This window comes from Gymnodraco acuticeps, unplaced genomic scaffold, assembly GCF_902827175.1.
Source record: "Gymnodraco acuticeps unplaced genomic scaffold, fGymAcu1.1, whole genome shotgun sequence".
NCBI lineage: Eukaryota > Metazoa > Chordata > Actinopteri > Perciformes > Bathydraconidae > Gymnodraco > Gymnodraco acuticeps.
The window spans coordinates 2919517-2945523 of NW_022991216.1; the positions used below are offsets into that span (position 1 = coordinate 2919517).

Here is a 26007-nt window from a genome sequence, read left to right on the forward strand (position 1 = left end):
CATTCCATGATACTTGGCACAGACATTCATTTTTACCTCAGGATAAGTTGTAATAACTGTAATGATACCTTGAATTCCAGTATAGCTCAATACATTACATTACAATCAACTAAATGAACTAATGACTGTAATTTGTATTGATTGATAAACATTAAATGATAGCATACCAACACACTAAACAGCAGGTATAATGTATACCTCTCTGGTTGCTAAAATAAGTATGTATAGAAGTCCTATGAAATAATGACCGGCCTTCCCCATTGATTTATGACCTCAGAGAACCAAGTAAACAAGAGTTTACGGGCTCAATTGCTGGTCTTCTTTAGAAATAGATGTAAATCATGGTTCCATTTAAATTCAAACATTTGATAAAAGAGATGTGGTCTTTTAGGGCGTGGCTACCTTGTGATTGACAGGTGGCGGCCCAGTCGGAGTTTTGGCTGAGCTTTAACCCTCCTACAGTGTGTTTTCACTTCATGAAAGTTAATTGTAACATTTTTGGTCACCTGTAAAAACATTATACTTAGTTTCCAACCTCTCATTTCACTTCTGGTTCAAAAAAAACAGAAATACCAAACTAAAGGCTCCAAAACTTGAAAAACCAATGTGTGTCGACTACTTCCACGTCTAGGCTGCATGGCTGGAAATGATTGTAATGCTGTCCTCCCTCCTGTGTTTGATATCTGTTTTTGCAAGCTTTACACTTACACTTGACTCCACTGAGGTTTTGTTTCCTCATGTCTCATTCTTAAGCTGCGGGTTCACGCTCAGGGGTCAAAGGTCATGGCTCTGACGTCAGTGGTGAGAGGGAAAGAAGTTGAGTCTGAAGCCATCGCCCTGCACAGAGAACTGCAATGTGAGTCTTTTTCCTTTCTGTTTTTCACTCTCTTCACTGTCTGTCCTGCATTGTTGTTTTTGTTCAACAACATTTTTCTTCTTAAATTGAAATGTCAAGTGCAGAGTCTGAAAACAAACATATCAACAACAAGAACTGAAATATTTCTGTAATAAATATGTCATCACCATTGTAACATTTTGACCTAATTGACCTATTGCATGCAGCAGTGGCTTACCTTATGTGGAACATGTAATGAAGTGGAATTTTTTGAGAGTTTCCAATGCGTCAAATTCATAAATGAAATATCGACTCTTTATGATGCGTGCAGAGAATCTTAAGTTACTCCTCAGACTAAAACAGCACAGTAAAAACAGAGCATGAAACCTTTAAATACAATTCTGCCAGTAGACAATAGTATGTTTAAGTCAAACCTTTTATAATTCAAAACAACCATGACTCCGAAAACCTGTTTTTTTACCCAAATCTGTCACCTCAAGCTAGAACATGTGAATGTATTGCATACTAGATAAAAGGTAAGTGCAAAAAGAAGTAGAGTGCAGTGTAATGTACTGTACAGGGTATATGGACATCACATACAAAAAATAGAATGTGGAAGGGGTATCAATATGAAAGAGATGTCAGAATTGTTGGTGTTTTCTGAGCTCTTCTGACTCACTATCACGTCATATCACAGAAATGCATGCAACATTCATGAATAAGCAACATTTAACCCATTGAATGTATTTTCCCCAGCTTGATATTAGATTGTTGCTCATGTAATCATGAGAATAATAATACATGAGACTTGTATAGCGCTTTTCTAGAAACTCAAAGACGCTTTGACAGAGAATAAAAAAAACAACAAAAAAAACAAGACAAATACAAAAAGAGATAAACAAAATAGGGGGGGGGGGGGTCAGTGGTTGAATGCAGTGTTGAACAGGTGGGTTTTGAGTGATATTTTGAATGGTGTGAGGGAGGAAGAATCTCTGATGGATTGGGGGTAGTGAGCTCCAGAGGGTGGGTGCAGCAACGGAGAAGGCTCTGCCGCCCCAGGACTTGAGGTTGGTCCGGGTGGGCGGGGGGGACAGGAGGTTGGCCAGCAGCAGAGCGGAGAGAGCGAGTGGGAGTGTGTCTGTGGAGGAGGTCAGTTTAGGTAGGATGGGGCCAGGTGATGGAGGGCTTTGTACGTCATGAGGAGGATTCTGTACTGAATTCTCTGGGGGATGGGGAGCCAGTGGAGCTTGATGAGGACAGGTGTAATGTGGTCACGGATTCGGGTGTGGGTGAGTAGACGGGCGGCGGAGCTCTGGATGTATTGAAGTTTGTTGAGGATTTTTGCAGGTGAACCATAGAGGAGGCTGTTGCAATAGTCCAGACGGGAGGTGGTGAAGGCGTGGATGAGTCGAGAGAAGTACTGCTACTTTAATAGCTACATTTTGAGATTTAAAACGACTTTTCACTGCCTCTGTTCCTTTCCCTTGCCTTCTTCCTGATCCTCAGACATGGTGAGGGAGTGGCCCCGGCAGCAGGCCCAGACAAAGGCCTCGATAAAGAAGGAGAAACCTCTGGAGGAGAAGGTTCTGGCAGATGTCAGGAGAAAGGTCTCGCAGATAAAAGAGATGCTGGAACCTGCTCTGCAGAACTCCAGCCTCTCCAGCAACATCACACAGCAGGCAGAACACACCGCTCACGCTGTGGCAAAGGTGTGTGTGCGGCCAACACACCGCTCTGTGGCACAGGGGTCCAGGTGTACTTTTTAGTTTTGCTTTGCAACTTGGAATCTTACCCCCCTCTTGATGAAAACAGTCAAGTTCAAAACCCAGTTCCAAATCAGTTCTCAGTTGTTTTTGATATTTGCCATTATTTACCATTTTAGCCTCAGCTTGTGCATGTTTTGCTGTTAATAATAATAATACATGACACCACTTATATAGCGCTTTTTTTAAAACTCAAAGACGCTGTGACAGAGAATAAAACTAAAAACAAAGAAAAATACATAAAGAGATAAACAAAAACAGATTCAGATTCTGTTGTGTTTTGGTATGTTTTTCAAAATGATGATCTCTGTCCTTGATTGTCCTTAGGCGCATTCACACCGCAGTACTTTTCCCACAAAGGTTCATGAGAACTCTTTTGTCGCGTTCACACCAAAAAGACCCGGTACTAAAATTAGTTCATGTGAACCTTTTTACCCACACGAAAGTCCCTGCTAGAGAGCAGGGACTTTCGTGCGGCTCTCTTGTGAGAAAAGAACTATATTTCTGATTGGCTGGGCGGATTGCAAACCACGCCCCGTAAAACTCCCAAAAAGTTTTGTGAAGCCGCCATTTTATTATCCTCGCATTAGCATTATTAGCATTAGCCCAGCGCAGAAACGCAGAGAGACTAACTTATGGCAACACAAAATAAAACATGGGAGCGGTGGAGATGAGGAGGTGTCGGCATTCTGGCGATTTACTCGGAAGGCTTCAGTAGAAGCTGCTGGGAGTCCCAGCAGCTTCTACTGAAGCCAGTCCCCAACTCCGGGGACTTCCGGCCGGGGACTTTGGGCGGCAGTATACGCCGTGAAGTGTTTTGCAGCCTGCCAGTAAACCCAAAGCAGAAGAAGAAGAAGTGACGTCAGCGGCTTCATTTTCCTAATCCACCCCCAGGGATTTATTCCGGTATGAACGCGATCTGTATTTAGTTCATGAGAACTAAAGAGTTCTCATGAACCTTTGTGGGAAAAGTACTGCGGTGTGAATGCGCCTCTTGTATATACTTGAATTTACTACATTTCTACTTGTATGTGAACCTTTATACTTGTTGCCCATCTTTATTCGGTCTCCATGGAAGAATACATATTATAGAGAAATGGGGCCTTTTTGGTTAAATAAAGGATAAACAAATTCATACTTTGCTTCATAACCAAAAACCCTAAAAAACGATCTGAACTAAATATCTCAAATAGTCGGTAGGGCTGCACAATAATTCATATGTCATCGTCATCACAATGTCAACTTGCAAAGAAACACATTACACACTTTCTAACTACACTTCAAAATCAATATTTTGTGTGCAGTTAGATGTTCAGTTTGGACAAATCAAACCATCTTCCAATTGATTTCCCTTTTATTATTTTATCTAAAAGCAATTTGTGTATCTTGGCAGTATATATGTTTATAAAGCAGAACTGAGTACACTTTAATATCTGTTCATTTATTGCCTGTAGTATTTATATCACAAGTAATAACATATGTTCCTGATGTTGTGCAGCCCTACTAGTTGATTACAGTTTGTCTCTCCCCTGTTCTCCCCTTCCTTTGTGTGCAGGAATCCAAAGCCATTCTGATCCAGGCCAAGCACACGAGGACAGCGTCGGCTCACCTCAGCTCGCACATCGACTCCGCTCTGCAGCAGCTGAGTGAGCAGGAGCTGCAGACTGACAGAGCCCGCTCCCTGGTCACTGCAGAGGTAACACACACGTCATCCACACATCTGAACAGCAGGATCCATGCATATTGATCTGTGCTTCCTGTGCTCAGTGATAAGGACGATGTTTCTGTCTTCTCATTTCCAGCCTCAGGTATCCCTGGCCGGCGTTAAAGAAGACATGGAGGCAGCCAGGCTCCAGTTGAAGGCCTTCTCTGTTACACTTACTGAGCTAATCAGCAAGATTGGTAAGTCACTCTCTTATAGATGATGTTCACTCTGCCTCCTTTAAAGTCAGGACAAACTCATACATCTTCATTATACCGTAAATGTCACTTCACTAAAGAGCTATCTGCTTTTTAATGCCTAGTTTAACATGGAAATGTTTATCCCATATGATGAAGTAACTGCTGTTCATGGGCCCAGCAGCGGGTTCTCTGTGGCTAAATGTCACTGCTAAATATTTCAACTGTGTTTCTATTTTTAACACAGTGGTAAATAATTACATATTATTTTACTTAATTGCATATTTGAGTTACTTTAGGGTATTTCTTGCCACTGCACACTTCTACTTCACTACAATGTCAAGGAACACATTGTGATTTTTACTTTACTACTTTTTTATTTTTACAGCTTTAGATCCTTAACAAATTAAACAGATTTTTATTATAACATTACATGTTTTGTTAAATTTAAAAAGCCAACTATCTATACAAAAACATCTTGTTTGATACATTTACAAGCACACTACATTTCAGTATTTCTTTTTTCTTTCTTTCTTTATTCTTATTTTAGATTTTTCTCTATTGGGAACTTGTAATACTTTAAAACTATACACATTTAAGTAATGTTCTTTATTATTTCTAGTCATTTAAAAAAGTTTTTATTTAAAGTGGACCTATCATGCTATATTTGAATAATATATTGTAGGGCCATACCTATATAAAACATGTCTGTGAAGTTTACCAAACCGATCCTGCATTTTAGCCATGCCTCATTTCGCTCTATTTGCTCTTTCCAGGCCTGTCTTTGCAGGGGCTGATTCTGTGACATAGCTTTAATGCAAATGAGCTGCAGCTGACCACGCCCCCCTGCAGGAGAGGGGAGCGTGCTCTGATCAGCTGCTTGGCTGTCAGAAGAGGGGGAGAAAAAGAGAGACTCCGTCCTCCGTGTTTTATTCGTATATGAATATATAGAGTCATTATTCATTTGTTTTAAAGCTCAATAAATAACAAAGAAGACCTTTGACCGGCACTTTTCTAATTTTGTCCGGAAGATTTCAACTTTAACGGACATGTTGACCGGCGGAAACAAATCTAACTCTGTCGCACGGTCCCCTCGTTCCTTGGAAGAGGCGGAGAGGTGGGTGTTTGTCATCTGCTGGTGGACTACCGGAGAGAATTACAGTGAGGGAGGGATTGCATTGAATTACAGCAGCAGGAGCAAACGCTTGCCTCAGGGAGGGAGAAAAAGAGCCACAGCAGAGAATAAACAGAAGGGCAACCATGGCAACCATGCGCGGGAAGTCTTCTTCGCTGCTTTTGTGGCAGACTACAGCGCCACTTACAGGCCTGGCATATGTACTACAGCGTCTCCAGCTCTTTCGAGCGGCAATGGCCGGCGGTGGCCCAACCCCACATTCCCCTGATAGGTGGAGAGTTGCCCATTTAGGCGGAGCTCCTCGTTTCTGACGTCAGAAAAATTAACCCAGCCCCGTTTTTAGAGATTTGGGTATGGAGGAAAAGAGAGAGGGTTGTCTTTTCTGACACTTGGTGAGTTCCCTGACACACCGGGGACACATATTCATGTATAAAAGACGTATAAAAGTGCATTTTGCATGATAGGTCCCCTTTAAATCTTAGATTGTTCTTTATTGGGAATTCTTAGTACTTAAAGAAACTAAACTCATTTTAGTAATTTTCTATATTATTTCCAATCATTTAACAAATATATATATTTGAGATATTTGAGCGTTATTATTATATATTTTTTATTATTTGTATTTCTGTACGGGGGATTTTTAATACTTTAATAACATGTTGCCGATGATACCTGCCTACTTTACCTAAGTGATCAATTTGATAACAGGACTTTTGCAATACAGTAACTTTACAGTGAGATATTCGTACATTTAGTAAAGTCAAGGGCTTCAATACTTCATCCATCTCTGTTCAAACTGAATTACCTGTGTAATCTATTGTGTAGAATGAATAAGACAGGCAGGCCTTTTCTGGTGAATATGTTAACACACCTGAGTGGATAATATCTGAAATCACTGTAATTAGGGCGTCGTGGCTTGAATCGGTGATGTTGGACGGCTGATAACAAAACTAGAGCGACAGTAAAACTTCTGTCTCCACTAAATGCTTTTCCTCTGCCTCCATCTGTCCTCTCTCTTGCGTGTCCGGATCAGATGGGAACGTGCCGCTGGAGCGCTTTGACCGGATCCTGGATGAGACGGAGCGGCGCCTCAGCATGCTCCGCGGGAGTGTCGACAGCCCGACGCTGGGAGTGAAGATTCAGAAGCTGCGTTCAGCCGCTCAGGAGCAGCACAGCCGGATGTCCCTCATTGAACAGGACTTACAGGAGATCACAGAGGAGAGAGACAGTCTGAGGGACATCGCTCTGAACCTGCCCGCGTCCTGCCCCTAGGCCTCAGCCGCAGGTACAGGCTACACACTGAAGAGGAGAGGCCTTAAAAGGATACCTCAGATTGCTTGAAGTGGGATTTGATCAGGTACTTATCCATATTCAGTGTAGTACCAACAGTAGATGAAGGATGGCACGCCCCGAGATTGGATGAAAAGACAGGATTACCATGGAGGAGACGGAAGAGTAAAAATTAACTGCTGGGGATGGGGCGGCAGCATAATATATTGTAGCCTCCTTATGAATAGCAAAATCACTTACAGTGTGTGCTATATTTAGAATACTTACACTGCTTTACTTTGCTGTCAGACAGCTCTTTCCAATGGGGAACTGAAGTGTATGTACGATTTCTTTAAAGCCACCAGACTCTATTGACGAACACAGTCAGTTTGCTTTACATTTTCTTTTTTTCTTTTTTATTAGAAAATATTAAAAATAAATGTTTTTCAAGGAATGGAAAAAAAGTACAAAAATAATGACAATTTAGTCTGAGAATAAAATATGTGCATTATAGAAAAATATGACAGCTTCAGTTCTCCATTGGAAACTGTAGAGTGGTACAAATATTCCAAATTTAGCGTACACTTCATCTAATATTGATTCTGTAGGTTTCTTTAATATGTTTTGCTGCTGCTCCCGTTCAGCAGTACATCGCTGAGATTTGCAGCCAGTACTCCTGTGTGCTTTTTCAAACTAGGGGGCATTCCATCCATCATCGACTGTACAGTAGGTAGTGTGGTAAGTACCTTATACAACCCCTCTTCAGAAAACTCTCCCTCTAAGTCATTGATAAGACACTCCAACATCAGAGAAGCCTGGAAGGATTTTGATAATAAAAGGGGCTGTGGTAATTTTTGATTCTGCTTCGAAAAAGTGAGTTATATCCCTTCATATTTTCCAGCTTTTGCCCCAAGGTACAATTTATTTTACCACCTCAAGAGACTCAGTCTCGCACATTCCCAGCAAAGCCTCAAACCCCTCCACTGTCTCGCATGATTCAAACCTAATCTTCCTTTTTGTTTTCCTTAATTTCTTTCTACCACTCTCTCCTTTCACTGCAGAACTGTAATTTCACCGTGAATAATAACCAGACGTACTGAACTGCTGGAGTGCCCTGTCAAGTTTAAAATAAAGCTGATTTTCCTTTGTGGGGGTAAAAGGTGTGTCTGAGTGCTCCTCCACACTGACACTTTCATTTACACTTGAGCTCTTTTTCATCAGTCTGGCTTAATTAACAATTAGTCCCCTTGGCCTCGGTGGGGTTCAGGTCAGGCTTCAATAGCACACAACCTGTTCTGATTCTTACAATGCCTACCTCTCTTATTGTACTTTCTAAATAAAATAAGTGAGTCTCCTTCAAATGTAGGAATGTTCAAATTATATAATGTTTGTAGAAAGTTACAGTCTTGGTCAAATTATCCGAGATAATCAGTTTTAAAGAGGCCCTATTTTATGTTTTCCCTTTCCTGTAGTGTGTTATATAGATGTGTGCATGTAAATGGTCTGCAAAGGCTAAAATCCCTGTGTGTGTGTCCGTCCGTCCCCCCCCCCTGCATGAAACGTCTCCATTGGACTCCTTTGTTTACTCCCGGAACATAGTGACATCACTGTGTAACACTCGCGTCGCACCGTTATTGTTTGCTGCTCCAACACATTGAACGTGATAGGCTAAGGGGCGTGACATCTCTAAGCGGTTGACCAATCACAACAGAGCCGGCCAGCTAACCAATCAGAGCAGACTAGGCTCTGGTTTCAGACAGAGGGTGAAAAGAGGTGCTAAATAAAGAGCTTTTTGAACCTTAAAGCACGGAGACATGTCACAGTAGAGGCACTACGTACAAATATGAACCTGAAAATGAGCACAATATGTCATCTTTAAGACACATGTTGAGGTTCTCATATGACCCAGTTACACAGCTACATCGACTTATAGTAAATGTATTGAATGTAAGGCCTTCACATAGAAACCATTACACAATGAAAGGGCCATTTTGAATACTGAAATGTCTGTAATTATTGATAGTCACTTTTGTACAACATTGTAATGCACAGTGAAAAGGAAAGAGCTGCACACAGCTGAGAAGAATGTGTTGGTGATTGCGCAAGGAATTCTCTGAAAAAACAAGCAATAAATGAAGTATTTCATCCTGAGAAACATTCTTGCTGTTTGTTCATTTTCTCCAAAGCACGTCACAGTATAATAAACACTAGGTTACACACTATGTGAGTACATCGTTTTTTATGTTGTTTTTCTATTATTTGCATTTTAAGAAATTATGTTGTTACAGTCAGTGGCGACTCGTCATTAGGGGCAGGTGGGGTACAGCCCCACCTAGTGTCAGCAGAAAGTAATGCAAATAATAATTCCAAAAATATGCAAAAACAATATATGTTCAAATATATTTTAAGATCATGTTTAGTCATCTGATTCGTCTGTACATTGCTGTTTTAGTCTGCGTTCTTCCAATTAGTGTCCACAGTGTGCCTATTGAGCCGTGTTGAGCGATGAGGGGCGATGAGGGGCTAGCCTCTCTCTGCTGTCAAAATGACACTACACATGCTCAGATTATTTTTCTATTCAATGTGTGCGGCAAACAAATAATCACCAGTGGGGCAAAGTGCTGGCATTCCCACCAAACGTCATCTCATAATTCACAGAGCTGATTGGCTGTAACTACGTGTGCCGCGAAAAGTGTAGATGTGAAGAGGAGACGAGACAGAGCAGTTTATAGCGATTTAAAATCTGTAAAACGGAAAGAAAATGAAGTTGACCATCTACTTCAGCTTTGGTAAGTTACTTTTATGTCATATCTTTTGTTGATCTTCTGTGTGTGTGTGTGTGTGTGTGTGTGTGTGTGTGTGTGTGTGTGTGTGTGTGTGTGTGGTGTGTGTGTGTGTGTGTGTGTGTGTGTGTGTGTGTGTGTGTGTGTGTGTGTGTGTGTGTGTGTGTGTGTGTGTGTGTGTGGTGTGTGTGTGTGTGTGTGCATAGCCGCGGGAAGTAGGGGTGCTGGGGGTGCTGTCCCCTGTTGGCGAGTGGTGTACATTTGAAAAACTGAGTGACCACCTAAATAAAAATGATTAAACTACATAAAATAGTTATGATTTTACGTAAAATAAAATTAGCTGTATACAGTAGCATATAATAGTCATAGTATATATTTGTATATATCAGGGGGCTTGAATTTATTTTCCAAATAAGTAAAATCCGAGTCATCTAGGTCGTAGGTCTTGGGAGAGTGACGTAATTGACGCGACACACATACTGCAGACTGCAGAGTGACAACTTTCTAGAATGGCGCAAAAAAGGACACATCTGACTTTGATGCATGTCCATAGTAACATTTTGGACAATGTGGATGTATCTGCTCTAATGAGGGTCTTCATTAGTGCCACACCCAGGCTACATTTGGAGTTTTGTGAAGCCCCAACACAAGGTAAGACGATTTTTTTTCCTTTAATGCTGCTGCCGCCGTGCAGTGTTTTGCCTTGTCAATCAGTTAAAATTGAATTCATAGTTTTATTAATATTGTAAATAATATTTTCTGACTATTTGTAATGTTATGTAGGTTTGTAAGACCCATAGTTAGCATGTGGGCATGTGCAGCTGTTGCTAAGTGATGTAGGTCTAATGGTTTATTAACAGGGGTGCACATCACTTTTTTGCCCTGGTTCTCAAAGGAGCACCTGGAGATGTTGCTTGGTGCTCATCCTTAAAATGAAATAAACCGTAACTTTTGAGGGGGTCTTGACTTTATTTGCCAGACACACGGCACTGAACACACATGCAGAGGTGAACACAGAACACACATGCAGAGGTGAACACAAGACAACATTAGCACGACCAGTAATCCTACAAGCATCACTACCCTCCTGACTGTTCTCCTCACTGTCTTCCTCTCTGTCAGACATGGTAGCTGATGATGTAGGCCTACTACTTCCTCTCTGGTTGAGTCTGTGATTAGATGCTTGCATCCACAAGTCAACAGCTGGTTTTGGGTCGAAAGTCTCTGTTGTCATCTTAGAAAAGTGGATGTAATCAAATAAGTATGTGAACATAACCAATAACAAATTAATGTAACTTATTTTATTTATGTTGTTCATTTTACCTTAACATTTATTTATGCATTTTTTTTTATCTCTCCAGTTTTAAAGGATATTTTTGGTTACTATCCTATAGTATACATTGGAATGATTTCAAACCTGTTTATCCCAATAATTATAAAGGAGTGCCTTGGAAATATGTGTTTACATAAATTGTGACCAAACCGTTTGAACTTAGACTAAAGTGAACTATCTAAACACTCAGTCCTTACCTCACTGAGCTGTAGTATCAGCCTCTCAGTCTGACTGGAGAGGACTCTCCCTCCACATTATTGTAGAAACATCTTCTTCTTATATCCGTTAAAGCAGCTAGCACCAGATTCTAATAACAACAGCGCCGGTACCGGGCGTTGCGCCCTTCTCTCTCCCTCGCTCACTCGCATTTTGACTGTGAGCTGCGGGCGCCAGATAAGCCAACATCCCCCATTTTCATCACTTACAGCGCCCATCGTACAGGGCAAATGAAACGTGTAACCGGGGTGAAAAGGGTGTTACATTGACTTAATTATGAATATTGTTACATCAAGGCCGAAAATTAGGATGAGCACCTACGGTCAAAAATGCTTTTTTCCCTCCCAGAGCTGCCAGCGCAGCGCCTCCCCAGATCTGGCGCCCTAGGCGAACATCTTTTACGGCCCTGAGTTCATATCATAGGTTCATATGCAACTCGCAAATATATTTATCTCTCTCTCTCTTCTCTCTTTTCTATTCTCCCTTCTCTCTCTTCTCTCTCTCCCTCTCCCTCTCTCTCAATGTTGGTACGCAAATGCGCCTTTTTTCAAATGACACGGTGCTCTTTTTTTGGCGGAGGTGCGCATGCGCACATGCGCACCAGTTATGTGCAGCCCTGTTTATTAAGCCTAGTTAAGGCAAGACACCTCAGGTGAATAGGGTAATTTCTCCAGTTAATTACCTACAATAAGGCAATTGTTTCTTATATTACAAGTTTTCTGAATATGCAAATTACCCATTATCTCATTACATTTGCGCATATTTTAACACATTTCAGGAACCGAAATCTGAACTTTGGATAAAGCCAGGTTCAAAATTCTCGTTAATTTGTAGTCATATTAGCATCTAAGGTTTTCACAGAAGGGATTTTGGATATCTCTCTTTATCAGAAAATATTGTCAACAGCCTTAAAATATCAATTTTCGCCATGTTTCTAGGTATAAAATCTTATATAATTCAGGCTATGAATGATATATGAACAAACCCTTCTGTAAAAGCTTCATAATATTGATAGGAATATAACTGGAAGGTTTGGTGTATGTAGCCTAAGTGCAACTGAAGTGAAAATTTCGGACTCAGAGTAGGAGAAAAAACTCATTTTGAGAAAACAAACTTTAAAGATTGCAGTGAGGCGCTAGCTAAACCCTCTGTTCTTTGGATGATAGCTTGCGCATCGACGCACTCCGTGAAGGTATTTCATGTTCGGGGTCATTTGTGTTTTGTATAACCTTGCTTCGTGCAAGTGACAATTGTTGTTGTCTTCTCTGTGAACGTTTTTTTCGCCGTTCTTTTGCCATTTTGAGATTTACATTTCGAGCGGAAAGCTAACCAGGAAGTGTTTTAGCACACCACGTGATGCATCTGAACGAATCACGTTGTCAGAAATTGACACCAGCCAATGAGATTTCGTTTCTTGGTTTAAGACCCTTTTGTGCTTTCACGATTGGTTGCTGATACAAAGGAAATGACCATATTTGGATACGATGAGATCATTGTGCAGGAGAGACGGAGCTTTCCAACGATGACATTGTGCAAACAGCGGTCGCGGTACTTTATGTTACGTTAGAAATGCTAACTTTTGGTGAATTTAGGAGAAATATACAGATGCAAATAGACAAGCTATAGTAAAATGAACACTTAAATGTGTATTTTGTACGTTTTCCTTCCAAAAGCCTGAAAGAAAACATGTTATGGAATCAAAATAGCACAACATCTCAAAATTGACCAGTGCATGAAAAACGATGTTTTTGCCTGCCGTGTCTCGCCTTTAACAAACAATGTATGCGGCTCGTATCGCTGACAGCCAGGCCCGGCCCGGCACCGCCTTTTAAAAAAGTGTTTAAACGGCTCCATCCCCACTTTTGGCAGCACCCCCTGAAAAAATGACTTCCCGCGGCTATGGTCTGCCCCACTTCTCTGCGCCTCCGAGAGTAACAGCAAAGTGAGATCTTACCTAGAGCAGTTTTGTGTCCAGTGTCCCCCTGTACGCTCTTTCATCTCTCTGGAAAGTAGTCCACTCACAATCTGACAATAATCGCACATATTGCTCGCCTCGAAGTCTACACGAACATCTCCGGCCGGTGTTGCGCTTGGGTCGCAGACGTTCAGGCGTTGTTTGTAGACCCGCCCGCTGTTCAGGGCTTGTTTAAAGGCCAATCTCAGCGTGGTAACGAGACACATTGTGTACCAAAAGCGTCCAGTGCATTTTATATCCCCACTGCAATAACGATGGCAGTTACAACGGGTGTATGTGAGATTAGATGTTAAAAAAGGTGATCGAGTTCCTCTCACCACTCAACCCCATCAAGAAGAATGTCGTAATATTCACTTCAGTACGAAGCAGGAATATTGTAATAAAGTGATGACTTTCAGCACTCTTTCCCATTTTCTATCTCCACATCACCTCTTCAATGGTCATGAATTAAAATTTTCATTTTCATATGGTAATGACACTCATCTCTACTTGGCCGCTAAACGGAATGAAAATGACTACTTTTAATTCCTAAAACGTAGCGCTGCATTTATCCTGGTGAAGGGTTTCCATGAATGTTCTCCTCTGTGATTATCTTTGTACAGAGTGGAACAGAAGCACTGTTTCTTTGACCTTGTTCAACATATGGCTCATCAGCATTGGACGTTTCAATGGAAAGAACATTCACATACACAGGTTGTGCACATGGTGAGTGTTAAAAGGTAAAAGCTGACTACAATTGTTATAAAATATGTAATTAATTTTAAGCAAACTTCTACAAAAAATGCGCATATTGTTATGGCTATTCAAGGTGTTTCAACATCAAACAGAGCTCATTACAAAAGCAGCATGTGGAATTTCACAATGATTTCACAGCACAGTGGAGTTATTGGAACTTTTTCAATCTAATTGAGCTTCTTTTCTTCTTTTTGAGCATTGATAACATGCGATATATCACTCTTATTGTTCTTCTCATCTATGACACAGGTCGGAAGGTGATTAGTGTAAAGACTAGTAGCAACATGAGGAAACAGTGAGCATGGCTCTGTCTGTAAGGGAAGATATTCAGCTACCTGTGCCTCCAGCACTAATTATACTGTTATATGTACGTTTAACGAGATATAACACTCAAAGTGTAGAAAAACAAGATAACACGTCTTGATTAGAGAACTTTGCAGGTGTAGCTTCACATTCAACACAGAAGAAAAAGCACCTATATATATTTCCCCAAATGTAAAACTTTTTCTTCCTTTTCTATTATCAAATACGACGGACAACTACAGGTTTATTTATGAGCAAAGGAACAAAGTGCACTTTTAATGCACACAAATGATGAATGAATGAATTAAATCACCATAAATAGAGGAAATACTCATGCAACTAATCGTACTCAGATAAATAAATGGTTAGTTTTAAATGCTGGAAAGATTGTGGTGAGCAGAAGGCACAACATAGTTTTTTGCTTCTTGGAAGTAATTATAAGAGAACTGGAAATAACAAATAAAATCTCACTTATCCCTCTACTTGAAAAACACCAGAAGAAATGTTCTTACTGATTAAGAGCCATAATAAAAGAAAATTCCAATTAATTGGTTTAAAGTCGATATCCTAATACATTCTGAATGTTAAGAATAGCCATTAGAAATCCATACATTTTTAAACTATAAAAACCTGGCCTGTAACCAGTGGCGTTTTTATATGTACCAAAGTGGTGGGGCACGAACAACTTAGATATGTGTATATATTGCTTCTGGTGGTTTCTTAAACAAGTAAAAATAGCTGTAGGCTATCCATGGTTCCGAGAGACACACACACACACACACACACACACACATAGCCGCGGGAAGTCATTTTGTTCAGGGGGTGCTGCCAAAAGTGGGGATGGAGCCGTTTAAACACTTTTTTAAAAGGCGGTGCCGGGCCGGGCCTGGCTGTCAGCGATACGAGCCGCATACATTGTTTGTTAAAGGCGAGACACGGCAGGCAAAAACATCGTTTTTCATGCACTGGTCAATTTTGAGATGTTGTGCTATTTTGATTCCATAACATGTTTTCTTTCAGGCTTTTGGAAGGAAAACGTACAAAATACACATTTAAGTGTTCATTTTACTATAGCTTGTCTATTTGCATCTGTATATTTCTCCTAAATTCACCAAAAGTTAGCATTTCTAACGTAACATAAAGTACCGCGACCGCTGTTTGCACAATGTCATTGTTGGAAAAGCTCCGTCTCTCCTGCACAATGATCTCATCGGATCCAAATATGGTCATTTCCTTTGTATCAGCAACCAATCGTGAAAGCACAAAAGGGTCTTAAACCAAGAAACAAAATCTCATTGGCTGGTGTCAATTTCTGACAACGTAATTCATTCAGATGCATCACGTGGTGTGCTAAAACACTTCCTGGTTAGCTTTCCGCTCGAAATGTAAATCTCAAAATGGCAAAAGAACGGCGAAAAAACCGTTCACAGAGAAGACAACAACAATTGTCACTTGCACGAAGCAAGGTTATACAAAACACAAATGACCCCGAACATGAAATACCTTCACGGAGTGCGTCGATGCGCAAGCTATCATCCAAAGAACAGAGGGTTTAGCTAGCGCCTCACTGCAATCTTTAAAGTTTGTTTTCTCAAAATGAGTTTTTTCTCCTACTCTGAGTCCGAAATTTTCACTTCAGTTGCACTTAGGCTACATACACCAAACCTTCCAGTTATATTCCTATCAATATTATGAAGCTTTTACAGAAGGGTTTGTTCATATATCATTCATAGCCTGAATTATATAAGATTTTATACCTAGAAACATGGCGAAAATTGATATTTTAAGGCTGTTGACAATATTTTCTGATAAAGAGAGATATCCAAAATCCCTTCTGTGAAAGCCTTAGATGCTAATATGACTACAAAATTAAACGAGAATTTTGAACCTGGCTTTATCCAAAGTTCAGATTTCGGTTCCTGAAATGTGTTAAAATATGCGCAAATGTAATGAGATAATGGGTAATTTGCATATTCAGAAAACTTGTAATATAAGAAACAATTGCCTTATTGTAGGTAATTAACTGGAGAAATTACCCTATTCACCTGAGGTGTCTTGCCTTAACTAGGCTTAATAAACAGGGCTGCACATAACTGGTGCGCATGTGCGCATGCGCACCTCCGCCAAAAAAAGAGCACCGTGTCATTTGAAAAAAGGCGCATTTGCGTACCAACATTGAGAGAGAGGGAGAGGGAGAGAGAGAAGGGAGAATAGAAAAGAGAGAAGAGAGAGAGAGATAAATATATTTGCGAGTTGCATATGAACCTATGATATGAACTCAGGGCCGTAAAAGATGTTCGCCTAGGGCGCCAGATCTGTGGAGGCGCTGCGCTGGCAGCTCTGGGAGGGAAAAAAGCATTTTTGACCGTAGGTGCTCATCCTAATTTTCGGCCTTGATGTAACAATATTCATAATTAAGTCAATGTAACACCCTTTTCACCCCGGTTACACGTTTCATTTGCCCTGTACGATGGGCGCTGTAAGTGATGAAAATGGGGGATGTTGGCTTATCTGGCGCCCGCAGCTCACAGTCAAAATGCGAGTGAGCGAGGGAGAGAGAAGGGCGCAACGCCCGGTACCGGCGCTGTTGTTATTAGAATCTGGTGCTAGCTGCTTTAACGGATATAAGAAGAAGATGTTTCTACAATAATGTGGAGGGAGAGTCCTCTCCAGTCAGACTGAGAGGCTGATACTACAGCTCAGTGAGGTAAGGACTGAGTGTTTAGATAGTTCACTTTAGTCTAAGTTCAAACGGTTTGGTCACAATTTATGTAAACACATATTTCCAAGGCACTCCTTTATAATTATTGGGATAAACAGGTTTGAAATCATTCCAATGTATACTATAGGATAGTAACCAAAAATATCCTTTAAAACTGGAGAGATAAAAAAAAATGCATAAATAAATGTTAAGGTAAAATGAACAACATAAATAAAATAAGTTACATTAATTTGTTATTGGTTATGTTCACATACTTATTTGATTACATCCACTTTTCTAAGATGACAACAGAGACTTTCGACCCAAAACCAGCTGTTGACTTGTGGATGCAAGCATCTAATCACAGACTCAACCAGAGAGGAAGTAGTAGGCCTACATCATCAGCTACCATGTCTGACAGAGAGGAAGACAGTGAGGAGAACAGTCAGGAGGGGTAGTGATGCTTGTAGGATTACTGGTCGTGCTAATGTTGTCTTGTGTTCACCTCTGCATGTGTGTTCTGTGTTCACCTCTGCATGTGTGTTCAGTGCCGTGTGTCTGGCAAATAAAGTCAAGACCCCCTCAAAAGTTACGGTTTATTTCATTTTAAGGATGAGCACCAAGCAACATCTCCAGGTGCTCCTTTGAGAACCAGGGCAAAAAAGTGATGTGCACCCCTGTTAATAAACCATTAGACCTACATCACTTAGCAACAGCTGCACATGCCCACATGCTAACTATGGGTCTTACAAACCTACATAACATTACAAATAGTCAGAAAATATTATTTACAATATTAATAAAACTATGAATTCAATTTTAACTGATTGACAAGGCAAAACACTGCACGGCGGCAGCAGCATTAAAGGAAAAAAATCGTCTTACCTTGTGTTGGGGCTTCACAAAACTCCAAATGTAGCCTGGGGTGGCACTAATGAAGACCCTCATTAGAGCAGATACATCCACATTGTCCAAAATGTTACTATGGACATGCATCAAAGTCAGATGTGTCCTTTTTTGCGCCATTCTAGAAAGTTGTCACTCTGCAGTCTGCAGTATGTGTGTCGCGTCAATTACGTCACTCTCCCAAGACCTACGACCTAGATGACTCGGATTTTACTTATTTGGAAAATAAATTCAAGCCCCCTGATATATACAAATATATACTATGACTATTATATGCTACTGTATACAGCTAATTTTATTTTACGTAAAATCATAACTATTTTATGTAGTTTAATCATTTTTATTTAGGTGGTCACTCAGTTTTTCAAATGTACACCACTCGCCAACAGGGGGTGCTGCAGCACCCCCAGCACCCCTACTTCCCGCGGCTATGGGGCAGACTGGTGACAATCCTGACCAGCGCTTTTTTCATTATTGGAATATTCTCCGCGACGCAACGAAACTCGCGTCCCTACGGATTCCAGCTTCTGAAATATGTCGCCAGAATCCTGAAGAAATTCCCTCTTTCTGCCAACTTCCCGGTGGACCTTACAGCTGACTCGCTGACACCTTGGATAGAAATGCAGCTTCGCTTCATCTGTGAGAGAATACAACCAGCGCTGCGGGTCGCCGGGACAGAGACACAACGGCAGCAAAGGAAAGTGTATGTGTATGACTACTATAAAGCCAAATGTCAAACTGTGCCGAGGGCTACTCCCCTGGCCACGCCCCCTTGGTACAATTTAATTGACAGAATAGAGCCAGGCTATTTCCCAGATACCCAGGATTTTACAACAGAGGAGGTGGATGCAGTTCTGGCTTCTCTTCCTAATAACAAGGCTAGTGGATCTGATGGGGTCATCTATGAGACGCTGAGAGCTACCAGGCCCACGTCAACACAGACACTCACACACATCTTCAATGCCTGCCTAATCAATGAGAAGTTGCCTGCTTCATGGAAAGGGGCCCTCATTCACAGGATACCAAAAAAGGAAAATGTCCCAGATGATCCTTCCACTTGGCGTGACATTTCACTATTGCCCACTATATACAAAGTCTTTATGAAGTGCCTATACTCACCCGCATCTTACCCTGGCTGGTGGACACAGGGATTCTCTCCCCCCATCAGAAAGCATATATCAACAGACAGGGAATGAACGAACATGTGTTTTGCTTAAAAACCGGAATAGATGATTTCAAACATGGATCATCTAAATTCTACACAGTGTTTTTGGACTTTAGAGACGCGTTTGGTACACTCTCCCATGAGGTGATGCTACAAGCATTAGAGGAAATACACCTGCCTCAGCCTTTTGTGAGTATTGTATCCAATGTGTACCAAGGTTCATTTCTCTAGGTTATCTGTGGGCAGCAGCTCACAGAGCCGATTGCACTGAAGGTGGGAATAAAAACTGGCTGTCCCTGGAGTGCCGTGAACTTCATCCTAGCACTCAACCAATGGATGAAGTGGATTTACCAGTGCGCTCCGCTGCATGTCAAATCACCAAATCCTGTTCAGGGATACGCTGACGACGTGCAGGTGTCATCACGACAAGAGGATGTCATCATTAACATGCTGGCGCGCACTGATGAGTTCCTCCAATGGTCAGGGCTGGAGGTGAAGCAAGCTAAGTGTGCCGTACTCCATGAGCGCCGCAGTGGAGGCAACTGCTGGTATAAGGCCAAGAACGACAAGCCCCCCTCCTTTCTTGTAATGGGCCAACCCATTAAGGTGTATTCCCGTAATGAGACCTACCCATACCTTGGCCACAGGTTTAACATCGCTGGCGAGTGGGGGGAGCAGGTCAAGGAGCTCACTACAGAGTTTCTCCATCGTCTCCACCTGATTGACTTGTCCCCCCTCCCCGTCCTCATGAAGCTCCAGGCTGTGAGAGAGGTGGCTTTGGCTAAAATTCAACATCTCTTTGCCAATGTACACATCCCTCTCAAGGCACTGAGAGAAATGACAAACAAAACTGTCCAGCTGGTCAGAAAGTGGGTGGGCCTCAACACACACTCCACACGGGGCATCATCTTTCTCCCATGTGGAGAGGGGGGGCTGGGAGTCCCCAATGTCGAGTGGACCTACATAGCCTCCAGGCTAGCCCACCTGATCCACATGCTTAACAATGATGATGTCACCGTAAGAGAAATGGCCAGGGCCTCTCTCCTGCTGGATCTACAAAGAAGGAAGATCCCCCTGGCCAACGCAGACCAGAACAACTTCCTTGGCTTCAGGAGGAAATACTCTGGGAAACTGGACTTTCAGGCCAGGGGCTTCGGGGTCTGACTGGCCAGATCTCAATGACCTCTGCAATCGGACTGGAGTCCAGCTGAAATGGACAAGACTCAACACACAGACTGAAGTCCCCGTCTCTGATGAACTGATCACTGACCCCAGTGTGGTTGTGAAGGCCGACATCACAACACCTCAGGAAGAGACTGTGGAACTGCACAGAGACTCTGCAAGGAGGGTTCTGCTCAGCACGAAGCAGTCTGAGATCAGGCAGCACTGGTGTGGACTCAGACTACAGGGAAAGCTAGCCTGTTTGGGGTTTGCTGACCACTCAGTCTCACACTCAGTGTTTAAGAACGCCGCTGTTGGTGAGGATGTTCTGACATTTACCATCAAAGCAAGACTGCAGGTATTACCCACTAAGTACAATCTGTCCACCTGGTACCCTCACATTCACACTCCATTCTGTTTAAACCATCAGGATTCACAACAACACCTAGAATCCATTGCACACATAACAAATGGATGTAATGCATACAAACGCCTGTACATAGCCCGTCATGACCGTATTGTGGACATTGTGTCTGATGCGGTACGAAACATCTTACCATCTAGCGCAGCAATGTACAAGCACGCTAGAGTGCTACTAGAATGGTTTGGTTTTACCAATGATGTCTTTGCTAACATCCCAAATACACCTGATGTGGTTTTTGTTGACACCAACCACAGGGAGGTGCTAATATTAGAAGTAGGCTGTGCCTTTGACCTGTACATGGACCAGGCTTTCCAGGACAAGTATATCAAATACCAACCAATGCTATATGTGATAACCAGCTTTGGGTACAAGTGTAGATATAGCATACGTTTATTCGGAAGTCTTGGCCATGTATATAAATGCACCATGATTGGTCTGAGAATTGCTGGAATGTCAAAGAGAAAAGCCAAACAAATTGCCAAATATTGCTCTGTTTCAGCTATTATTGGCAGCTTAGCCGTGTGGAGAAGGAGGTGCTATGTGTTCCCCTAAGTGTTCTGTGCTGCTTAGCCCCGATATATTTGATTCCCTGTCTTATGTAATATAATTTGTTGTAGGGCTGTGCAATTAATCGTATTTTAATCGCGATTACGATTATGGTTTGCGACGATTATGAAAACAGCATAATTGACAAAATACGATTATTTTTGCTGGGTGCGCTTTCGCCCATCCCTAAATGCCCACTCGGCCACGTGGGAGTGACATGTGTTGTGAGTGTTCAGCGCGAGCGAAGATGTCAGATCAAGAGCAGCAACTCGTTAAAAAGAAGGGTACAACTATTTCCACTATTTGGAAGTACTTTGGCTTTCAGGAGTCCGACGTGGAGCAAAACAAAGTATAGTGCAGGATTTGTTACCAGGTTGTGTTGGCACCACACGCTAACACAACCAATCTCTTTAATCACCTGAAATACAACCACAAAGTGCAATACGACCGGGCAGTAATACAACAAAAAGCAGATGCCCGCTCGACTTCATCCACCACATCATCACAGTCATCGATTCTGGACGCATTGTACAGAGCAACGGCCTACGCGACGAGCTCGCAGAGACACAGAGATATTACAGGTGCCATTACATTTCACATCGCTAAAGATATGTGCCCAGTTAGCACTGTTAGCAACCAGGGCTTTAAGCAACTTGTCAACACGTTGGACAAGCGTTACGCGATGCCGTCTCGGTATTATTTCAGCAGGTCTGCGGCTGCGCTATATGACAAATGCCGTGGGGAAGTTGAGAGAGATGTGGCTTCAGCTGACTACTTTGCTACCACAACAGACCTATGGTCTAGCCCAGGGGTGCCCAACCAGTCGATCGCGAGATGTGTCTAAAAATAGAACAACAATATTCTGTTTTATCGTTAATGTCCTGTAACATAATCTTCCTGTGCCAGAATAATGCACTTGAACGAATCAAAGCTTTGTGATTGGCCGGCGTCACCCCATGTGTCGGGGCGTGGCTGAGGGTCTTCAGTACAGGTGGCAATATTGTCACCTGCCTGCGCTCATCTCTGAAACCAGACCATGTCAACAGGCTGGTGTTTCTTGCAAAACATCTTTAAGAGATGACATGAGCAGCCCTACCAGCATTTGCCATGGTGGCCTAAACATTTTTATTTGGTCTTAAATTGTAGTTCAACATTTATTTCCTGTTACTTCTGGACCATGACGGTTGGCCAGCCTTCAACGTTTAACTGAGTGGAATATGTTGAATATGTTTTACCAAAATGTTGGCTATATGTTAAGGAGTTTTCAGTAGGTTGTGACAGTGCACTGCAACATGTTTGATTTCATTTATTTTGGTCTAATTTATTTTTATTTATCATATTAATAATATATGTTTAGTATGGTTTTGGAAGTGCGCTCCAACATATTTGTTGATCTTGTTTATTGGTAAAATATTATTTGTTTTAAAGTTCAATAAATGGTCAATGAATAATCGTCAAAATAATCGTGATATCAATTATTGACCCAAATAATCGTGATTATGATTTTTGCCATAATCGCACAGCCCTAATTTGTTGAACCAAATAAAGTGTGTGTGTGTGTGTGTGTGTGTGTGTGTGTGTGTGTGTGTGTGTGTGTGTGTGTGTGTGTGTGTGTGTGTGTGTGTGTGTGTGTGTGTGTGTGTGTGTGTGTGTGTGTGTGTGTGTGTGTGTGTGTGTGTGTCTCGGAACCATGGATAGCCTACAGCTATTTTTATATACACATATCTAAGTTGTTCGTGCCCCACCACTTTGGTACATATAAAAACGCCACTGGTTACAGGCCAGGTTTTTATAGTTTAAAAATGTATCGATTTCTAATGGCTATTCTTAACATTCAGAATGTATTAGGATATCGACTTTAAACCAATTAATTGGAATTTTCTTTTATTATGGCTCTTAATCAGTAAGAACATTTCTTCTGGTGTTTTTCAAGTAGAGGGATAAGTGAGATTTTATTTGTTATTTCCAGTTCTCTTATAATTACTTCCAAGAAGCAAAAAACGATGTGCCTTCTGCTCACCACAATCTTTCCAGCATTTAAAACTAACCATTTATTTATCTGAGTACGATTAGTTGCATGAGTATTTCCTCTATTTATGGTGATTTAATTCATTCATTCATCATTTGTGTGCATTAAAAGTGCACTTTGTTCCTTTGCTCATAAATAAACCTGTAGTTGTCCGTCGTATTTGATAATAGAAAAGGAAGAAAAAGTTTTACATTTGGGGAAATATATATAGGTGCTTTTTCTTCTGTGTTGAATGTGAAGCTACACCTGCAAAGTTCTCTAATCAAGACGTGTTATCTTGTTTTTCTACACTTTGAGTGTTATATCTCGTTAAACGTACATATAACAGTATAATTAGTGCTGGAGGCACAGGTAGCTGAATATCTTCCCTTACAGACAGAGCCATGCTCACTGTTTCCTCATGTTGCTACTAGTCTTTACACTAATCACCTTCCGACCTGCGTCATAGATGAGAAGAACAATAAGAGTGATATATCGCATGTTATCAACGCTCAAAAAGAAGAAAAGAAGCTCAATTAGATTGAAAAAGTTCCAATAACTCCACTGTGCTGTGAAATCATTGTGAAATTCCACATGCTGCTTTTGTAATGAGCTCTGTTTGATGTTGAAACACCTTGAATAGCCATAACAATATGCGCATTTTTTGTAGAAGTTTGCTTAAAATTAATTACATATTTTATAACAATTGTAGTCAGCTTTTACCTTTTAACACTCACCATGTGCACAACCTGTGTATGTGAATGTTCTTTCCATTGAAACGTCCAATGCTGATGAGCCATATGTTGAACAAGGTCAAAGAAACAGTGCTTCTGTTCCACTCTGTACAAAGATAATCACAGAGGAGAACATTCATGGAAACCCTTCACCAGGATAAATGCAGCGCTACGTTTTAGGAATTAAAAGTAGTCATTTTCATTCCGTTTAGCGGCCAAGTAGAGATGAGTGTCATTACCATATGAAAATGAAAATTTTAATTCATGACCATTGAAGAGGTGATGTGGAGATAGAAAATGGGAAAGAGTGCTGAAAGTCATCACTTTATTACAATATTCCTGCTTCGTACTGAAGTGAATATTACGACATTCTTCTTGATGGGGTTTTTACGCCAAGAAGGAACAGACAATGTAAATGTGCCACTTACATTTTTAGAGTTTCCAGTAAAAACATTTAGAAAAATCTGCTTTTAATTTGCGATAGATGTGTACAGATTAGGTATGACCAAATGAAACATCAATTAGTAAACTGCATGAATACAAATGCGTTATTTCTTGAATCTGCCTTTGTACAGTAGGTATGCATGCCCTCTCATACGTTTTTTTCTATTTGCACAGCTCTCTCCTCTTGCCTGAAGTCTGTTTCTCACGAAAATAAAGTTTCTCCCACAGAGACAAAAATATATTCATGAAAAGCAATCGCCATGAGCAGAGAAATAAGGGTTGGTTTATTGATAATAAGCCAAAAGCTAGGAATCATATATGCTGTTTGGCTACTGGTGGGGGGCTAATTATCATCAGCAACTATACAAGGCATCTCTTCACATTTCCCTCCTTGTGTCTTTGGTACAAGGTCGGGAGGGTTACTTTAATAATGTATTTCATTTACAATTACTAGTTGTATATTATCCAATTAGGAAGATTAAAGGGGCCCGCTAATGTTTTGGGGGTTTTCCCTCCCCTGTTGTATAGGTTATTAGCATGTAAATGGTCTGCAAAGGCTAAAATCCCTGTGTTTCTCTCTCACCCCCCCCCATTCATTGGACTCCTTTGTTTACTTCAGGAACATACAGTAGTGACATCACTGTGTAACACTCGAACTCCTATTTGCTGGTGCTCCACACATTGTACGCGACAGGCTAAGGGGTGGGACATCTCTGAGTGGTTGACCAATCACAACAGAGGCGGCCAGCTAACCAATCAGAGCAGACTGGGCTCTGGTTTCAGACAGAGTTTGAAAAGAGGTGCTGCAGCACAGGCAGTATGAGACAAATAAAGAGCTTTTTGAACATTAAAGCATGGAGACACTACATACAAATGTGAACCTGAAAATGAGCAGAATAAGTTAGTAATCTCCAAAGAAAATGGTATGTCCCAGTTATCCAATTACACTTTTTTTTTATGTAAGGAAAATATACAATACAGTTATCTTTTTTTGAACCTGTAATCTGTTACTCCTCAAGCTGCACGCTGGCAGTGTTACAGGTTTGATGTCATTGACATGTGCTGAGGATAGATTACTTTGTACTAGAAAACATTGTACCCTCTCGAGGAAATACACATCAATGTCAAATTAGCTCATTCAGACCCACCCAAAAAAAGCAAATAAATCCAAACAAAATAGATCCTCGACATGGTCTGATCAGGCGACACCAGTGCAAATCCTAAACTTCAAACACAGTGGCTGACACGTCCCCCGCTGTGCATCCCGTCCCACCTCACAGCTTGTCATGAAATGAGTTCAGAAGAGGAATCTAAGTATGTTTATGCTCCCAAAATATCCATTTCACCCCAAACCCTGCCATGCCCAATGTCAGAAAAATGAGATCCAAGAGCTGCTGGCTTTTCTGCGTAAATATCAAGCATCTCACAGCGGCTGTGAATGTGAGCCTGCTGTTAGCATGGGGTATAGATTAAATAGGCTCATAACAAGAGAATAAATACATGTCAAACGACTCTTAGGGATGTCAGAGGAACACAACTTCAAATAACTGCAGAGGGATTTGTGCTGTACAGTTTGGGAGACTCACCTTTTGAAATCATGTTAACATATGCAAATGAGTGCTTCATAGTTGTGCATTATGATTTGTATAAAAATACAGAAATGTATTTTAAA

At 41.3% G+C, this 26007-nt stretch overlaps 1 protein-coding gene across 1 annotated transcript in view; it reads left to right on the forward strand.

Annotated features, from left to right (window-relative positions):
* The window catches only part of lamc3 (laminin, gamma 3), a 133013-nt gene extending 123957 nt beyond the window's left edge, over positions 1-9056 (forward strand). The window contains exons 24-28 of the mRNA XM_034238942.1: positions 754-856; positions 2342-2544; positions 4154-4294; positions 4401-4500; positions 6666-9056. Of these exons, the coding sequence (XP_034094833.1) occupies positions 754-856; positions 2342-2544; positions 4154-4294; positions 4401-4500; positions 6666-6904 (786 nt within the window). The 3' untranslated portion in view covers positions 6905-9056. The remainder of the gene's footprint in view (positions 1-753; positions 857-2341; positions 2545-4153; positions 4295-4400; positions 4501-6665) is intronic.
* The last annotated feature ends 16951 nt before the right edge of the window (positions 9057-26007 follow it).